General features: G+C 34.7%; 2 protein-coding genes across 3 annotated transcripts; one reads left to right on the forward strand and one right to left on the reverse strand.

Moving 5' to 3' along the window:
* The first annotated feature begins 301 nt into the window (after window positions 1-301).
* LOC125814234 (thylakoid lumenal 29 kDa protein, chloroplastic) lies at window positions 302-6,176 on the forward strand. The gene is made up of 11 exons (XM_049493693.1): window positions 302-525; window positions 984-1,079; window positions 1,934-2,018; window positions 2,111-2,145; window positions 2,237-2,302; window positions 2,375-2,415; window positions 3,150-3,280; window positions 3,737-3,843; window positions 4,305-4,442; window positions 5,326-5,460; window positions 5,770-6,176. Exons 1-11 carry the CDS (start codon window positions 433-435, stop codon window positions 5,878-5,880), a joined length of 1,038 nt encoding a protein of 345 aa, XP_049349650.1. The 5' UTR covers window positions 302-432; the 3' UTR covers window positions 5,881-6,176.
* A 447-nt stretch (window positions 6,177-6,623) lies between these two features.
* LOC125814241 (serine--tRNA ligase, chloroplastic/mitochondrial-like) lies at window positions 6,624-15,846 on the reverse strand. Of its 2 annotated transcripts, XM_049493701.1 has the most exons (10): window positions 15,560-15,846; window positions 15,337-15,485; window positions 10,217-10,310; window positions 9,990-10,138; window positions 9,813-9,905; window positions 9,201-9,380; window positions 8,377-8,543; window positions 7,492-7,626; window positions 7,265-7,358; window positions 6,624-7,054 (listed from the first exon to the last, which is right to left on the reverse strand). In XM_049493701.1, the coding sequence occupies exons 1-10, from the start codon at window positions 15,759-15,761 to the stop codon at window positions 6,779-6,781; spliced, it is 1,539 nt and encodes a 512-aa protein (XP_049349658.1). In that variant the 5' UTR covers window positions 15,762-15,846; the 3' UTR covers window positions 6,624-6,778. The 2 variants fall into 2 exon arrangements, with proteins under 2 accessions (XP_049349658.1, XP_049349659.1); XM_049493702.1 differs by lacking the exon at window positions 15,560-15,846 and having other exon boundaries at window positions 10,217-10,317; window positions 15,337-15,487.
* Between the last annotated feature and the right edge of the window lie 1,947 nt (window positions 15,847-17,793).

Consider the following 17,793-nt stretch of genomic DNA (forward strand, 5'->3'; position numbering starts at 1 on the left):
TTACCATAAATAAATATTTTTGGGTCTCCCATAAATTTGGCAAAACATGTTATAAATTGATATTTTTCTTTTTAGTAGGCAATTGGTCATAGAAATAAAATATATTCGCATTTTATTTGAAATTTTTTAAGAAGGAATTATGTTTAGTTATATATTTTTGCAAAGAAAAGGAAAAAGTATTTTATTTAAATTATAAAGAAAGGGTTAAAAAAAGACATTATAAGTATTTTTAAATTTAGAATCTAACTTGGAGTTTGGATAGGATAACACAATTGTCTTCAACACAACACAACTAAAGATTTTGAAGGCCCTACTCACTCATCACTATCCTCTCTCCTTCACTACTCCTTCCAACCATTTCTATCTTTCAATTTCTTCTTCTCCCCTGTGCTGCACACACAGAATCTTGAAATTAATAGCAACACAGAAGGAATGGTCTCTTTTGCTTCAACACTTCCCTCTTTGATTTCATTGATTCCTTCACCATCTTCCATTAGCAATGCCTCAAGACACCCTCCTCAACCTGTAATCCTCTCTCTTTTTCATACTTCTTTGTAATGCTGAACTTCTATGTGCTTTACCTCATGTTTTCTTGAAATTATTGCTATTGGGTTTTTTTAAAATCTTTACTTGCATGCTATTCTATTCATGATCACTTACATTTGTTTCTCTTGCCACTAACATAATAAAGATTGTAACTTTATGAGTTATTTTGTTAGTACAAGTCATGGAATGGATGGAAAGTTGAGAGGTTGGGATGAATGTTGCCCATTGTACGAGTTGATTTCTTAGATGATCACTCTTTTTATATTTGTTGTTGTTGAAGAAAATTGAAATCAAGAAGAATGATGATTTTCTGAGATAATAACTATTAATTGAGTGGTCTAAGAAATCAACCCCCATTGTACTAAGTGAATTTAATTTTTTCTCCAAAGTGGTATTGACTGTTTTTTATTTTCTTTTTTTGTTTGTGAGCAATGCAGGGTATGATTTGTTGCAAGTTTGGATCAGAGCTTAATAATGAGGATCGCTTTCATAGACGTGATATTCTTCAATCTGTTGGAGCAGCAGTAGGCATGGTGAGTCCCTTATTTCCATTTAAGCAGGATTTCTTTGTTGAAAGAAATGAGTTAAACTTCAACAATGTAGTGTATTGTGATCATCCAATGTGCATCTTGAACACATTAATTGTGTCTAACATGTTAACATTAACTTTCAACAGAAGAAATGAGTTGAACTTCAACATGTTGTCATGTAGTGCAATCCAATATGCACTGTGAGCACGTACGTTGTGTCTAACAATGAGTAAAAATGTCTAATTTCCAATTAAAAACCAACTAACTTAGTGCTGAAAAATAATGTTCACTACTATCTAGGATCTTTGCTTATATGCATCCTATTAAAGATCCAAATTCTGTAACACATGATTACTGTCAAAGGCTCTAAGGTCATTCGCTCTCTCAACCCTCCAACAGAAAAATTCAAACTACATCATATAAATTAGGACGGAGTGAGTAACTATTAGTACTAACAGGTTATACTTGTCTGCTTTTCTTTCTCTGACTGAAGGTAACTATACTAGTTTCTTCTCTATTTTCAGAATTCAAGGAGGCACAAACTTCTCCAGCACCTTTTTTTTTAAGAACTTATCATTTTAGTACAAGTTATCTTTTGGAAGAAAAAAGAAAGTGCTTACATGCAGATAAACTCAAAGTAGTCTACGTAAGATAGATGGAAAATTGTACAACTAGAGATAAAGTGATTGTTGAAAAAACTATTCAAATGCATATGTAGCTATAAATTAACAAATTTATATTGTGGTCAAATGTATATGCAGTTATAAATTTTACAAATTTACATTATGGACTGCTATCTCATCTAACAATATAAGAGTGTTGAGGTGATGATTACTTTCAGCTGTAATTTCTGTTAGGACTTGATAGCAAGATCCAGTACATTCATCGAAGTAGCTAATGCTGCTGATTTGATACAACGCAGACAGCGGTCAGATTTTCAATGTAAGCTTGGCAAAGTCTTCATTTTCTTCTCACAAGCAAATCTGGCATGCTTCATTTTAGTGAACTGAGATTCCTTTTTTCGTTATTTACAGCAAAGATCAAACTGACTCTTTATGATGCTATAAAGGTGAATCTTTAATAACAGATGCTAATAACTCAAGTTGAACATACAAATTCTAAAAGTTTTCTATACCTTATTTGTCTTTGTTTTCTTCCAGGCAAATCCGGATATAATTCCATCCTTACTAACTTTAGCACTTAACGATGCCATAACATATGATAAGGTCAGAGACCATTATCTCCTTTATCTTGACTGAGAAAATAAAAGACTTGTGTAATTGAGGAATATTTTGCAGGCAACAAAAACCGGGGGTCCCAATGGATCCATACGTTTCAGGTACTTTCTTTTCATCAACCTATTGCCTTGGATAAAGTGTTATACTCCCATGAAGTCAGATGTACCATTTTTGTATCTCCTGTTTTTTAAGTTGAAACTGGATAAAAAAGACTCTGGTCACAGTGGCGGAGCTAGGGGGTGGAAGGGGGTAGGGGCGGATGTAGAGGCCTAACTATGGGTTCATGTGAACCCAGTATTTTTGCTCACACACACACACACACACACACACACACATATATATATATATATATAATGAAATCTATTAAATAATCGTAAATATTTGACTGTTAAAACAGTTCTTATTGAGTATTAACTTGAGGTCGTTGTAGGAACTCATAAAAAATCATGAATCCGTCTCTAGAAGGGGGTTCATCGAATACCCTTCGCCAAAGAAAATTTATATATGTATACTAGATGTTGAATTTCGTGTGTCTATTTTATTTACTTTATGAATCTCTCAATGAAAATCTTGCTTTCGCCATTGTCTGGTCATGTTTTCTTCAATCCAAATGCATTTAAGTTCTCTGTTAGGTTTCAGGACTTCTACTCTCATAGACTCAAACTTGATGGAAATGTTATGGATATATGAACTGTGTTCATTAGCTTGGCTAATTATCTGCATCAAGTGTCATGTTATAGGATGAGATCTCACTTTTTGCTGAAAGTTGATTGACCATTGAGATATTACCTTGCCTTTTATTCATCTTTCTTGTACCCTTATTCCCTATGTGAAGCTCAGAGATCAGCAGACCAGAAAATAAGGGGCTTGTTGCTGCTTTGAATTTATTGGAGGAATCAAAGAAGGTTATAGATTCAGTTTCCAAAGGTGGACCAATCTCATATGCAGATCTCATCCAATTTGCCGGTAAGTGATTTTAGATCGATGCTAGTTTTGTTATATGTTTAGCTTTATGCTTCTGTTAAACAAGCATCATTAATATGAATACACGTTAGAGGAGTTTTACCAACAAATTCATGTTCTTGCTTAATTTATAAAATTGATGGGAGGTGGTCTGATGGATTTACTCATGTACCCACCTATAAGCAGCCTCTCAAATATAACAATTACCGAAATCTAGCATTGACTGTTATCTTCTACAATCTCTTCTATCCTACCTGTTTTCTGCTGCATTTCCAAGTATAGCGTTATTTAGTGTCCACATATAGTCCCAAGCTAAAATTGCACTGATAAGAAAAACTAATGAATATCATAAGCCTAGATAGATAACTTTAGGATTCTTTTGAATGTCATAATTCCCTCAGTTAATTTTAGCACCTAGCTGGCAAATTTTGTCACTTACGTTTTTTTTGCTTGATGCAGCACAAAGTGCAGTCAAATCGACCTTTATCGCTTCTGCAATTAGCAAATGTGGTGGTAATGTAGAGAAGGGAACTTTGTTGTACTCTGCATATGGTTCTAATGGACAGGTTAGCTTTCTTTGGATGTATTTAATTTCCCTGATTAGTGCAGAAACATTGTTATCTTTGAACTCCATGGATTTCCCCTTTATATTACTTAATGTCTTGAAGATCCTATTCTGAACTGATAAAACAAGATAACAGAAAATGTCGTGAGAGAGAGGCCATGAACACAGTAGAGGAGAGGCAATTAAAAGGGTGCTCAAACTAATTTATGTTCTTTCCACATCTGAATAATGCACAGTATAATATAACCTCAGTTTCTGATTCTTAAAGTTACAATAGAAACGTCAATTATATATCATGACTTGTGAAACTTCACTTGTAAAAACACTTTGAGCAAAATGAAGAGAAATGTCGATCATTTAGTACCTGTATGGTTATTCGATTAAGTAGTTCCTTCAGGTTATTTATCTCCAAAAAAGGAAGTTGTCGCTTAAGATTGATTGTGTATTTTTCTCTGTCCACAGTGGGGCCAATTTGATAGGATATTTGGGAGGTCAGATGCCCAGGAGCCTGATCCAGAGGGAAGGGTGCCTCAGTGGGATAAAGCAAGTGTGCAGGAAATGAAAGACAAGTTCAAAGCTGTTGGCTTGGGCCCTCGTCAGGTAAAAGAGTAGTTACTACTTGGGACAGCATATTTGTACATTTTGGACCTAGTTATGGTAACATCTCCTTTTGGAGGATAAATAATTGGGATCCCTTTAGCAATTCTTTCAAGTAGTATCACTTCCATGTAAATACTAAAAATGGGAAAGATAGGAGGAATGACCTTGACTAGATGGAGTAGACCCTCAGCTTTGCTACTGCTGCAGAATACTGCCATAAGCATTCCTCCATTAGCTTGTAATCCACATTGAACTTTGTGTCTATGTGCAGTCAGTAGACTGCCAAATTTCAAAAGCAAGGACAGAAAAAACATGTTCCCCTAATTTTTCATAACCAGATAAGAATGATGTATCAACTGAAAGTTAAAAAGTCTCCGGGCATGCACGTCCTGCTTGCTTAAAGAAAATAAAAACATTAATGTTCATCCACAATTACAAAGATAATATAGCTGATACTCTAGACAAACTGTAGAACAATTTACAGAAAAAAAAAACATTACTTTTATGTGTGTCCTTGTTAGGTGCCAAAAAATAGTTCTGCAACTTATTGAAAAAAATCAATTTGGTAATTGACATATTTTCCTTCTTAGTTTTGGCAAAAGGTACGATATCTATTTGTAATGTTTCCACCTGAAGTAACCGAAAAACAAAACATTAAGGTTCAATCCATCATTCCAGCATTTAGCTAATGATACTCTGAAGTCTGAACAAAGAGCTAAACAATTTACAAATGCATTATATTTTCTATGCATGTCTTTTGTCAGTTGTCAATAAGTAGTTTTGCATTTACCAACAAGATCAATTGGTAATGTTTTCTCTTCCCGTTATAATATCTTTATAGTGAATGAATAAGAGTAACTAACTATAATTTCAATGTCTGCAGTTAGCAGTAATGTCTGCATTCTTGGGTCCTGATCAAGCTGCAACAGAGACCCTACTCGCCAGTGATCCAGAAGTTCTTCCTTGGATTCAGAAGTACCAAAGGAGCAGGGAAACAGTGTCTCGAACTGATTATGAGGCTAGTAGATTCTCCCTACTTAAATTTATAAAAGACCTTTACAATATCTATGGATAATCAAATCAAGGATAAATAATAAGAGGCTATCTATTCGTGTGAATGCACCACCATCATAACAGTTCAACAACTCATATTAAAGCAACTAACTACCTGGAATATTTGCACAAAGACGTGCCATTGCCTCCTCTTCATTATCTCTCTTTCCCTTTGGTTTCCGTACACGTGATTAGTCACACGTTATTGATTGTATAATGTTAAAATAATACATGCTTAATGCTAAACCTTAACAGCAAATCTGTTTAATTTCAGGTTGACTTGATTACTACTGTTACAAAATTAAGCAGTTTGGGACAAGTAATAAACTATGAGGCATATACTTATCCTCCCAGGAAAATTGATGTTACCAAACTCAAGTTGTAGAAAGGTGGAAGCTGCAGTTTTTGCACTATGAATGCACCGCGCACAACAGAGATAAATATGCTTACTGGCAGATTAGTAACTGAGAGGTTTGAGAATTATTTTTTTTCTCACAAGAGGGGATAGGAACTGTTTAGTTTGAACTATATTTACAATAAGATCTTTCAGTCACATTAATATATGTTGTATATGTAGAGCCTCTATACATATTGTCCCCCAGCAGGAACAGGATTATTATTGTCCACAGGATTATCTTTCAAGATAATTCATGCTTTAATCAACAGCATATTTCATTAGAAGAGCATAATATGTAGTGTCTGTTTATTCTTTCGTGTTTCTTTTCAATGCCTTACAGCGCAAGTGAAAACAAGAGATTAAGGGGTCGAAGACAAGTATCGAATACAACATGACTCACAACCTGGCCAATCTTCTAAAATGTATTTTTTCCACAAGTGCTTTTAGGAAAAAGCTACATATTTAACTTATGAAAAACAATTTTCTATACTCACATAAACACTTATTTATTTTCAAAAGTTTGGCCAAACACCTCACTTTTTAAAAACAAGTATTTTTGACCTCCCAAAGCTTGACGAAACATGCTATCAATCTTTACTGAAAAAATAGACGCGCATGGGTTCAAATCCTTTTGTAAACAAGTCTAGTATCTAAGTAGAAAATGATATATAAACAAACACCTTATGTCAGAATGCCATAACCTCAAAGCAAACAGCGAATCTGCAATTTCCAATGACGATAAATATTCAACTTTTATATAAACTTAAACTCATCTTAAACGTCTGTCCAATCTACTGCCGAATTGAACATGAAAACTACTGAAAAAGATGATGGGAAAAAAGTATGATGAAAGATACAGAATCTAATATTAAATGTGCTTCCTGTTTCAGTTCTGTATATGTTTTGGTTTAATAATCTGAAGCCCACCCATGAATGGTCTCAGTGGCTCTGGAATAATAACTGAGCCATCTTCTTGCTGGAAATTCTCAAGCAAGGAAACTATCATTCGAGGAACTGCACATGCTGTAGCATTTAGTGTGTGAACGAACTGTGTCGGAGCTGCATTTTTGCCCTTTTTAGGACTTGCTGATGATGATTCGGGGCGATATCTTATTCCCAGCCGCCGGCTTTGATAATCTGTACAATTTGATGCACTTGATATCTGTTGAACAAAGAATGTAGCAGATTAGAATATTGTTAAAAGAAAATAAAGAATCAAGTTAAGGTAGAGCAGTGATTCAGTTGTACTAGCTTTGTCGAACCGCTCATCCAAACGATCCAATAGTTGCAGAAATTATGGACAGTGCAGCTCCACGTTAAATATGTGATAATTGTACATCTGGAAAAAAATAGACATGGTGTCATTGCCTACCTCACCATAACGGCCCAATCCTGGCATCCACGCCTCCACATCAAATTTACGATATGCTGGTGCACCTAGATCCTCAGATGCCATGTCCAGTGTCCTGCACACAGTATGCTTTGCTTATAAGAAATGGAGAAAGAAAAACAACTGTATGTGTGGTGCACAAAACTGATCAACTAATTAACTAAACATGCATAAATTGGTCCTCGTATATATGAAATTAAGATTCGCACTTGAAATGAAATCCAAGCGATGAGAAGAGCTCTTCTTCAATTTCAATGAGTTCTTCATGGTATGAATCACTTTCATCTGGCCGGCATAGTATGAACATCTCCACCTTGCTGAACTGGTGAACTCGATAAAGTCCCCTGCAGCCAATCACTGTAATTAATTACTTGATGCAGAAAAAAAATATATGTATGACTGTGTATGTGCTCACATATATAATTTTCAGCAGATTTTCCATTTTTGATGGACACTCAGTGATGAAACTAGGAACTTAAAGTACAAACGGTCACAGAACAACCAGATATTAAAGTAAATAATACATTTAGTGGGCTCATGGAATTTATATATGAGATAATAAATTAATAGAACCTGAACTTTTCAATATTTAGCAACTTCCATACTTAAATTGTTGGATGTCATTATTACCCCCTGTACTACAATGTTTCCTCCGAAATAACATCTTGAATGAAACTAAGTTAATGTGTGCATTTCTCGCGCCATACACATTTCAGCTTAAGAAAAAAGAAACCAAGAAAGTTGAATACGAAAAAGGAACAAATGGGGAATAAGACTAATTAATACGAAAAGTGGAGGGAAAATGCAATGTGGCTGCAGTTTTTTGCCTAATTTTAGTTCTCACATGTCACAAAGAGAGTAAAATCATTCTTCGATGCCACTTGGCATTCCAGGGGGGGTTTAAATTGGAAACATAGTAGTTTAGGGGGTAATACAACACCCCGTAGTTTAAGTATGAAAGTTGCAAAACGTGGATATGTATTATCTCTTTATAGCATATGTCATCATATATTATGTGAAGAAAGAAAGTATTTTTTTAAAAAGGAAGACAGGAAAAGAAAAGAATGACAGGAAGATAAGAAATCACAAGAAACCTAGTTGCAGCTCCTGCAGCACCAGCCTCCGTCCGGAAGCAATGCGAGAACGCCACATATTTCAATGGTAATGAAGACTCAGACAGAATGGAGTCCATATGTATTCCGCCTACTGGAATTTCAGCGGTGCCAATCAGGCACTGATCACTATTTTCGATGGAGTACACCTACCAGTCATTTAGTAAAATATCACTCATCAGCTAAATCAATTTAACCAATTCATTTCAATGAATGATATTGCTTCAGCTTCTCCTTCCCCCACCCCAAAAAAAAAAAAGTGAAAAAATCACAAAGCCTACCCAAAACAATGACAAACATGCCAAGAATGAAAAAGAAAAGTAAAATATACATAGTTATACATTTAACTAAAGACTAACATGTCGCAAGTAAGAGGTCCAGAATATGACTATGATTCATGTAAAGAGCTTGCTCTATTATCAATTAATAAATCTGCATATGAAGTTAAAAACCCAAACTATGGAGGAAAATAAGTCTCTAGCTTCAAATAACAATGTCAAGATCATTAAACTCTTCTTTCAGTAAACCAGGGTTACCTTGGTAGCTAAAGGTTTGGTTCGAGTAAAAACTTCACGTCACCATCAAAAATCAGTTCAAAAAAGAGAAGATATTATGCTCTTCAAAAAAAAATACAAGATAAACCATAAATTGGCTGTTGTGGTTATCTCTCAATCTGATTTTCAAGCAAAGTAATAACACCTATCTACAGACACAATGGCAATGTTCACAAACAGAAGTTGAAAAGGACACATCACAGATTGTGGACAAAATCATCCAAATGGCATCAACATTAATGAAAGACAAACCTGAGTGTTTGTTCCACGGGGTTGAAATCCGCATTTTTCCACCACAGATGACCGTACAATCTCAGGAGTTGTCAGAGGTGTAAAACCTCTTTTCATGGCCTCGGAAACTGCCCAGTTTACAAGACCCATCTCTAAAATAACTGCTTCATTCTTCAAGTAATAGAATTTCGACCCACTGACCTGAAAAACAAATTTAACTTAACCATAAGCAAGCTAAATCAAGATTTCCTATAACCAACTCATCTTCTGAAAGTAAGCAGTGGTAGCAGGTCAATTTGCCTATGTGGTATACAAACTTAATCGTGTCCAACGATCTTTGGATGCAAGCACTCTGCTAAAAAACAAAGTAGTGGAAGACCAACGTTCAACCAGCAAACACAATTTACTACCAGCTTGGCGTAACTGTATGAAAGCCAATGGCGGCTACAACATTAGGTTTGATAACTTGATAGCAGAAAGAGTTTGGGAAGAACATGGTCCAGTATGCAAAAGGTAACATGGTGAGGAAGAGACTGGTTTTTCTTTCAAAACAAATGGATTGTATTGATAATATATACAGCCACTAAGTTAGTTCTAGGTTACAAAACAAATGCCTTGGGTGAGAAAGAATACCTCAGCTGCAGCATCAAAATCAAACAGATCTAGCTCTTTTCCCAGCTGGACGTGGTCCTTAACAGCAAAGCTAAACTCAGCAGGCTTACCAACCTGAAATACAAGGAATGTAAATGAGGCTTGAGAAGGACCAAAACAATGTGGTCTGCACACCTGTGTATATCAAATAAGAAGTACCATTTTCCTGACTGTTGAAGAATCTTCCCCTCCTAATGGAACATCTGGATGTGTCATATTAGGTATGGATTGGGCTTCTTGCTGCAGCTCATCTGTAAGTTTTAGTAGGTCTTCTTCCAAAGTAACAAGTTCTTCCTTCAGATTCTTTCCTGATGAAAAATACAATTCACACAATGAATAACCTAGCCACCAAAAACTTCAAGGTGGACATAAAATAAGAAATGAACCTTCTTCAATGAGCTTCTGGCGTTCTGAGGGTTCTAGTTTTCCTTTCATCTTGTTTGCAACTGCATTTCTCTCTGCTCGTAACTTTTCAACCTCCTGTTATCTGTGAGTAACAATTAGCTAATATTGAGAACAACCAGTTCTACAAAAAATCATTCAAACATGTAAATGTGTTACTTCTATGAACAAATCGAAGCTCTAAGAATGCAACACAAAGCACTAAAAAACTTTGTAATAATCAAGACGATGGTAATGAGCAGAAATCCTGTTCCTTTTGTCATGTATCATTATCCTATAATGCAAAGGAGAGGGAAAGATGACAGGAGGAAGGAATCTCTACAGAGTACAGGGTCATATCTGGAATATAAATGCAATTTACAAGAAGTAGCTCTATAACACCTTTCCTAGACATGTAGCTTTACATATCACATCTATTGACTTCATTGCGTAAGATATATCAATCAATCCTCTCTTCTCGCTCCTCTTTTCTAACGTTCATTAACGGCTAATAGAAGTGTGTCCTAACACGGTCCACCTTTGATGGAGCCTCCGGGAGGCCATCTTCCGGCACATCCGCAAGGAGGGAATCACCATATTTGTGGGGTAAATGCTATGACAGAAGGAATCTCAGAGAAACCATCATATGCTTGTACAATTCCTGCTCCAGCAACAAATCCTACTCATCCTTCGACTTCAATTCGACAGGAAAGGGAAAAGGTCCAAGCTCGACACTCCGTCCATGATGGAATGCCGGTTGTGATCTTCAAAGCTTCTGAGGATTATGGAGTAATGGCTGATGAGTGTCGATACAAAATTGTGGGTAGATTCTCCAAAACCCGACCCCAAATTGACAAATCAGATCCCAATTTAAGGAGAAGATTATAATTAAGGGTTCTTCAAAAATTGGTGTTTACGACAAGTACAATGTTTTCATTGACCTGACAAATGAAGAGGACTTCAAATCAGTTTGGTTTAAGTGTGTAACTGAGATTGATGAGGCACAAATGTGGTTACAAAAATGGTCTCCTGACTTCAAACCAGAAGAAGATCTACCAATAGCTCCAGCATGGGTTCTTTTACCAGGTTTGCCCTTTCACTTACATACTTGGCATTATATTAAACAATTATTGAACTTTGTTGGAACTCCTCCTACTCTGGATGCTGCCACTAATGGGCGTACTAGGCCGAGTATGGCTAAAATCAGAGTCTGGAACCGAAAGGGCAAGAAAATTTGTCAAAAATTCCAAAAGGGAAACTTTCTAACGATCAAATTAACATCGTCTAAATTAGGGTGGCAGCCGCAAAGCGCAGGTTTCAATGCGCCTTACAAGGCGTAGGCTGTCAGAGCCTTGCAAGGCGCATGGCGGTTGCGCCTTGTAAGGCGCACTAAATCTGCATTTTGCGGCTACATTAAAAAAAATTATTTCATTTTTTATTTCTTGAAAGGCGCATTGATAATTTTTAATAAGCCACCATGTTTTTGTTAATGTTATTTTGACCCTACCATGTTCTTTTTTCTCAAATGACACTGAAACAATTTTAGGTTGAGTGGCCCACACAATTCAATTAGAATATCAAGTTGCATTACACAATTTTAATAAGTCTTTTTTTTTATTTATTTCTATTCTTTGTCTTGTATAGTTAATTATAAAAAATTTAGCATTATTTTTATGCAAAAAAAATGGTAGTAGTATATTGCTAGAAGATAAGCTTCATACATTTGTGGTAGTTTATTTCTAGAAAATTGTAGAGTTCAATAGACCACATGAAGAAAGAAATTACTTGAAGCAAAAAATTCTCACAACAACTTTTTTTATATAATTTGATATTATTGAGTATACAACATATAAGGGACATGATAGAAAATATAAGACAACACTTCTAGAGATTTTCCTTTATATTTTCTATTTGAAATCTCTAAATATTGTTCTATAATCCATGTCGTGGGCAAAAAACTGGTATGCTGGCAACTCACAAGCTTGGAAACACCTTCTGCTAGCAAGAGCAGTGCTTTGGACGACGAAAGGCGACAAGGGCCTGCCTTGAGGCGCTCGCCTTTTTGAAATGAGGCGCCAATTAATACCAAAAATTAAAAATATTTAATTGCATATATAAATATCTAAAATCTCAATAGCAATAACATATATTAGCAAATAATTCAATTCAAAAACTATTACGGCTAGATACTAAAAGTCTAGAGCTTTAAAGACCCAATAATTCAAAAGACAATTGAATTCACTTATTTATGGACAAATAAATACTATATTAATTACTATAAAACTAAATTAAGTAGGGAAGAAATAATTATAGAAGGATTAAATTTTTATTTTTTTTAAATAGAGACAGCAGTCAGCAGTGACAGTGAACAAAACAGAGCATAAAAAACAGAGCAGTGAGCAGCAGTTTCAGCTCGATTCACAATCCTGGGTTCAGCAACAAGAAACTGAAGAAAAGAAGAAAAAAAGAGAACTGAAGAGAAGAAAAGAAGAAAAGAAGAGAAGAAGAAGAAGTCGAGAAGAGAACTGAAGAAGAAGAAGAGGTCGAGATTCGAGAAAAACTAAAAAGAAGAAGAAAAAAAACAGGTCATACCTGGCAGCAGACTCGCGCGAAGGAGAAGAAGACGCTCGACTGGAGAAGAGGAGAAGAAGTCGCTACAGGAGACTGATGAAAGTTTGAAAAAAACCCTAATTTTGACTAATATTATCAAGTCAGACCTTATTTAAAAAAATTTAAAAAAAGGCGCCGCCTCGCCATCACCATCGCCATATTGGCGCCTTACGTCGCCTTTCTGACTTCGCCTCGCCACACTGTGAAAAGGCGTGAGGGCCTCGCCTTATCGCCTTTGGCGAAAGGCGAGCGCCTTTCACAACACTGAGCAAGAGATATGAGTGAAAATGCATTCGGTGAAAAATTAACAATGGTAAATGCAGTTTATGGTGGGATAACTGGACAGAAATGGGTGCTCTTGCCAACATCTGTCCAAACTTTATGACAAGAGACAATGCTAAAGCAGACGTAAAAGACTTCTTGAGAAATAACAGGTGGAATGTCCAGAAGCTCTATAACACATTTCCTAGTCATGTAGCTTTACATATCACATCTACTGGACTTGGAAATGATGAAAATAAAGATTATGCTATCTGGAATGATACAGAAGATGGTCACTATTCTAATAGCTCTGCTTGGAACTTGATTAGGAACCACAGACAGATCAACACTTTAGTCTCTAATCTGTGGCACAAATCAATTCCTTTCAAACACTCTTTTATCAGTTGGAGGATATTTTTTGGACATTTGCCTTTTAGAGGAGCTTTATCAAGGTTTGGGAACAATGAAGATGCGGATTGTGTGTGTTGTTTGGTACCACAAAATGATAGTATACAACATACATTTGTCGAAGGTAAGGTTGCTGAACATGTGTGGAAAATAATGGGTGCGCCTCTGGCTATTAGACATGATACAATGCCAATTAGAGGAGTATTCAACAAATGGTGGAGCCTTAAACCAAGAAATATGGTGCACAAGATGATTTTACAAGCAACACCCATTATGATATGTTGGGAAATATGGAAATCTTGGGCTAGTTGTAGATATGGAGAGAATGGTAAATTCTATCTATATCAAATGATCAAACAGTGCATTTGGAATATGAAAGCTGTAATTAATGAAGCCTTTCCCGACATAGCTATTGAAGAAAGCTGGGTCAATATTTGCAATAATGTGGAAAAGATTAGACCACTTGTTAGAAGCACTGTTGTTAGCCGGAAGAAACCAATTGCTGGAAGGATAAAGCTCAATACTGATGGCAGTTTCTACAAGGATACAAACAAGGCTGGTATAGCGGGTGTGGTAAGGAATGAAAGAGGAGATTTCATCATGACTTATTCTGTCCCGGTTCACAGTCAAAGCAACAACCAGACTGAAGCTTTAGCAGTCAAGTTTGGTGTACAATGGTGCATGCAACAGCAATTCACATTATTAGACATCGAATTGGACTCTCTCGTCATCTCCAACATGTTGATCAACAAGGATACCAACAATCTAAAGCTCAAACACATTGTGAGTGGCATCGTAAATCATCTCACTGGTATCCAGTATGCCATTTCTCATTGCTACAGGGAAACAAATCAAACTGCAGACCACCTTGCTAAAATGGCCTCTACAAGTGGAACTAGAACCTTATATCACTCACTTAAAGAACTTCATAGAGAGGCAAAGGGTCTACTTCAACTTGATAAATGGCAAACTCCTACTTTTAGGAGAAGATATGAAAAATGTAACTTCTTTGTTAGTTAAAGTTCTTTTTGGATATTTGGAAAGGATTGTCCATGGGCTACTTCCTTTCCTAGCAAGATTTTTGTGCAATCTTTTTTTGTAGACTTGAGGCAAGGTTCCATGTCCCCCTCTTGTCATTATACATATTTTTGCTACTTAACTAACATGGTAGGGGTCCAAGCCAAACCCCCCACAACCTAAGGTGATGGCTTAAACTTTAAAAAAAAAAAAAAAAAAAAAAAACAAGAAGTACACAGCAGAACACATCCATTAATCAATTAACAGCCACCTGATACCTATATCCGCAATCATTTTTGCCAAAAGTACGAAACACTAACGCTGAACTTCTTTAAAATGCAATTACAGTTGCCATGAGAGAGAAACACTAATTCTAAACTTCTTTATCATGCAATTTACACAGTTGGCGAGAGGGAGAAAAACTAATTCTGAACTTCTTTGAAACACAATTTAGACAGTTAGCAGGAGGGAGGCTGGAACTTTCCCAGACCAGCCATAAGAAAACAGGAGAGAAACATAAGAGAAATGTTCATACTCCTCATAAAGGATTTTCAAACTTATATCATGTCTCTGGTTATCCACATTATAGAGTCACATACAGGTGTCTTCTTCTGAATCCCATTTTCCATTAATTCCATTACAGTATGTATATATGTCCGTAAAATGTTAAATGTTCACGAAGATTATACAGTGATGCAGTAGCTACTGCTCAAGTTAACAAGTTTCACTAACAGCACAACTGAATTATGAATTTTGAATATAAATGCAAAATATCGAAAGGTTGAGACATTATCTTCAAAAGAGTGAACAACTGAGATAGAAAATTGACCTTCTGAACACTGAGCAACTTCTCGTAGAGCTCGAGAACAATCTCCAGATTAGCATTGGAGTTCCTATTCTTAATATTAACCGCAACTGACTCCTTATTATCTCTTATCCACTTGAAATCAATTGCAGCTTTCCATTGGGGCTTCACAACTATATTCACCGCCGCAAAATTTAGTATTTTAATAAAACTAAACTAAACTAAAAAAACGTCAATATAAAATTACCTTGATACTCGTCTGTGGAGGTGGCGGCGGAGGAGGAGGCAGTTTGGACGACGGCGGCAGAAAGGGATCTAACGGCAAGAGGGAACAGCGGCCTTGGATAGTAGGGCGTTAGACGAGAGGTTAGGGTTCTGGAGAAGTAAGGAATTGCAGCAAGTTTGAGGGAGTGGAGGGTAGTTCCGGTGAAGCAGCAGTGCAGTACCATAGCTCCCGCTGTCTGCTTCGTTGGTCCTGGTAAGGGGAAAGGTGTGACTGGTTTTCTTTCGCTAATTTATCATCCCTTTTTTTCTTTTCTTTTTCAAAATTATATTCTACTTATCCTACTATTTTTGAAGAAAAAATATCATAATTATTAATTTATTATTTAACTCTTTTTTAATACATGTTTTATATGGCATATCAAAATTAAAAATAGAAAAACTTTTTAAAAACTTTACAATATTTGTATTTTTTAAATATATATATATATATAAAGTTTTAAAAAAATCTATCTTAATTTTATAAATTAAGAAATAATTTAAGATAAAAATTTTAATAATATGAATAAATAACAAGAGATGTGGAGAAGAAGGTTTCTGGAAAAGAAAAATCAAGAAATGTGTTTGTGTCGAGCAGAATTTTATGTTGAAATACTCGTTTATATTATAAATTCTAGTTAAATATTATATGAGCGAAAAAAAAAAAGAATTTTCAAATAAAAAACTAGCTTTGTGTCTCATACATTTTTATTTTTAGTTTTGTGTTTTATACATTTCTAATTAAAAAAAAAATTGGCTTTGTGTCTCATAAATCAATATACATATCTATTATTTATCAAAATCACAATATGTATTATATTTTTAGTTTAATGGAGTAACAAATATATTCATATAGAAGAATATTGATGAATAAATTGCAAACATATGTATCAATATACATAGCTATTGTTTATCAAAATCATAATATGTATTATATTTTTAGTTTAGTGATAAATATAAGCATGCTTTTTATTTCAAGTTTGGACCACGTCTATATTTGTCATATTTTATCACTCACTTTGGTTCTTGGTCAAAAAATTCATGGCATATAGATTTTAGTATAACTTACATAAATCTCATAGTGTAAAGAGTAAATTACATTTTATCCTTAATTTTTTTTAATTACAATAATCCCTTAAATTTTGTACCTTCCGAATACATAAGTCACCATCCGGACATTAACTCACCATCCGGATACATTAATTCTAATACAAGAAAATTCTTTTTGTTGCACTAAAAAGGAATAAAATCTGAAAATTAATTAAATCTTATAAATTACGCTTATGTTTCTTCTTACCCTCAATCAGACAGAGGAAAATCCTAATAGAACAAAGAAATTCAAAATTTCAAATTGCTCCCCCGTTCAATGAATAAACCTTTCAGATTTGATTCAAAAACTTTTGTCGAAATTTTGGGTAAGCAATGTGAGTTATAAAGGATACAAAAGTGATGAAATTGTTGTTGGACAAACAATATCCTTTTGAATCTTCAAGTTCATCGAAGATCCTTTCAATTTTGATTCAAGATTCTTTCTTCTCCCAGTTCAGCGAAGATCCTTTCAATTTTGAGATTCAAAACTCTTCTTCTAGTTTATTGAAGATCCTTTCAATTTTGATTCAAAATTGTCGAAAAAATTGAGAAGATACATCATGAATATCTTTGCTACTTAGCAGTTTACTATTTGTGTATCTTGTTTAAATTGATAAGTATTGCATTTATACTAGATACATTAAATAAATAATTATTGCCCATAAGATGTTAGATTTGAAATCAATACATTAATGTGTGGTAGTTGCTATGTAATTGATACATTTAGTATAAATTCAAATTTACGTATCATATCTAAAAAAAATTAGTGCATGATACATTACTATTTATGTATCTCGCTTAAATTGATAAGTATTATATTTATACTAGATACATTAAATAAGTAATTATTGTCCATAAGATGTTAGATTTGAGATCGATACATTACCGTGTGGTAGTTGCTATGTAATTGATACATTTAGTATAACTTCGAATTTACGTATCATAGCTAAAAAATTAGTGCATGATACATTACTATTTATGTATCTCGTTTAAATTGATAAGTATTGTATTTTTTGCCTTGAAAGATATTTATAACGTAATGTATCATTTTGTAGATGATAATAATGTATATGATATAATAAGGTTGTGAAATAAGGATGTATGTAAGCTGAAATAAAGTGTATCTATAAA

This window comes from Solanum verrucosum, unplaced genomic scaffold, assembly GCF_900185275.1.
Source record: "Solanum verrucosum unplaced genomic scaffold, falcon-dt-bn FXZP01000230.1, whole genome shotgun sequence".
Classification (NCBI taxonomy): Eukaryota; Viridiplantae; Streptophyta; class Magnoliopsida; order Solanales; family Solanaceae; genus Solanum; species Solanum verrucosum.

What these genes read in the sequence shown, in the direction of transcription:
- LOC125814234 (XM_049493693.1), top strand. Translation starts at nt 433, where the DNA reads ATGGTCTCTTTTGCTTCAACACTTCCCTCTTTGATTTCATTGATTCCT. An exon ending in AATGGATCCATACGTTTCAG is followed by an intron (nt 2,416 to 3,149) that starts GTACTTTCTTTT and finishes CCCTATGTGAAG; the next exon opens with CTCAGAGATCAGCAGACCAG. An exon ending in AGATCTCATCCAATTTGCCG is followed by an intron (nt 3,281 to 3,736) that starts GTAAGTGATTTT and finishes TGCTTGATGCAG; the next exon opens with CACAAAGTGCAGTCAAATCG.
- LOC125814241 (XM_049493701.1), bottom strand. Translation starts at nt 15,761, where the DNA reads ATGGTACTGCACTGCTGCTTCACCGGAACTACCCTCCACTCCCTCAAA. An exon ending in CTCCACAGACGAGTATCAAG is followed by an intron (nt 15,486 to 15,559) that starts GTAATTTTATAT and finishes CGGTGAATATAG; the next exon opens with TTGTGAAGCCCCAATGGAAA. An exon ending in CCCGTGGAACAAACACTCAG is followed by an intron (nt 8,544 to 9,200) that starts GTTTGTCTTTCA and finishes AATGACTGGTAG; the next exon opens with GTGTACTCCATCGAAAATAG.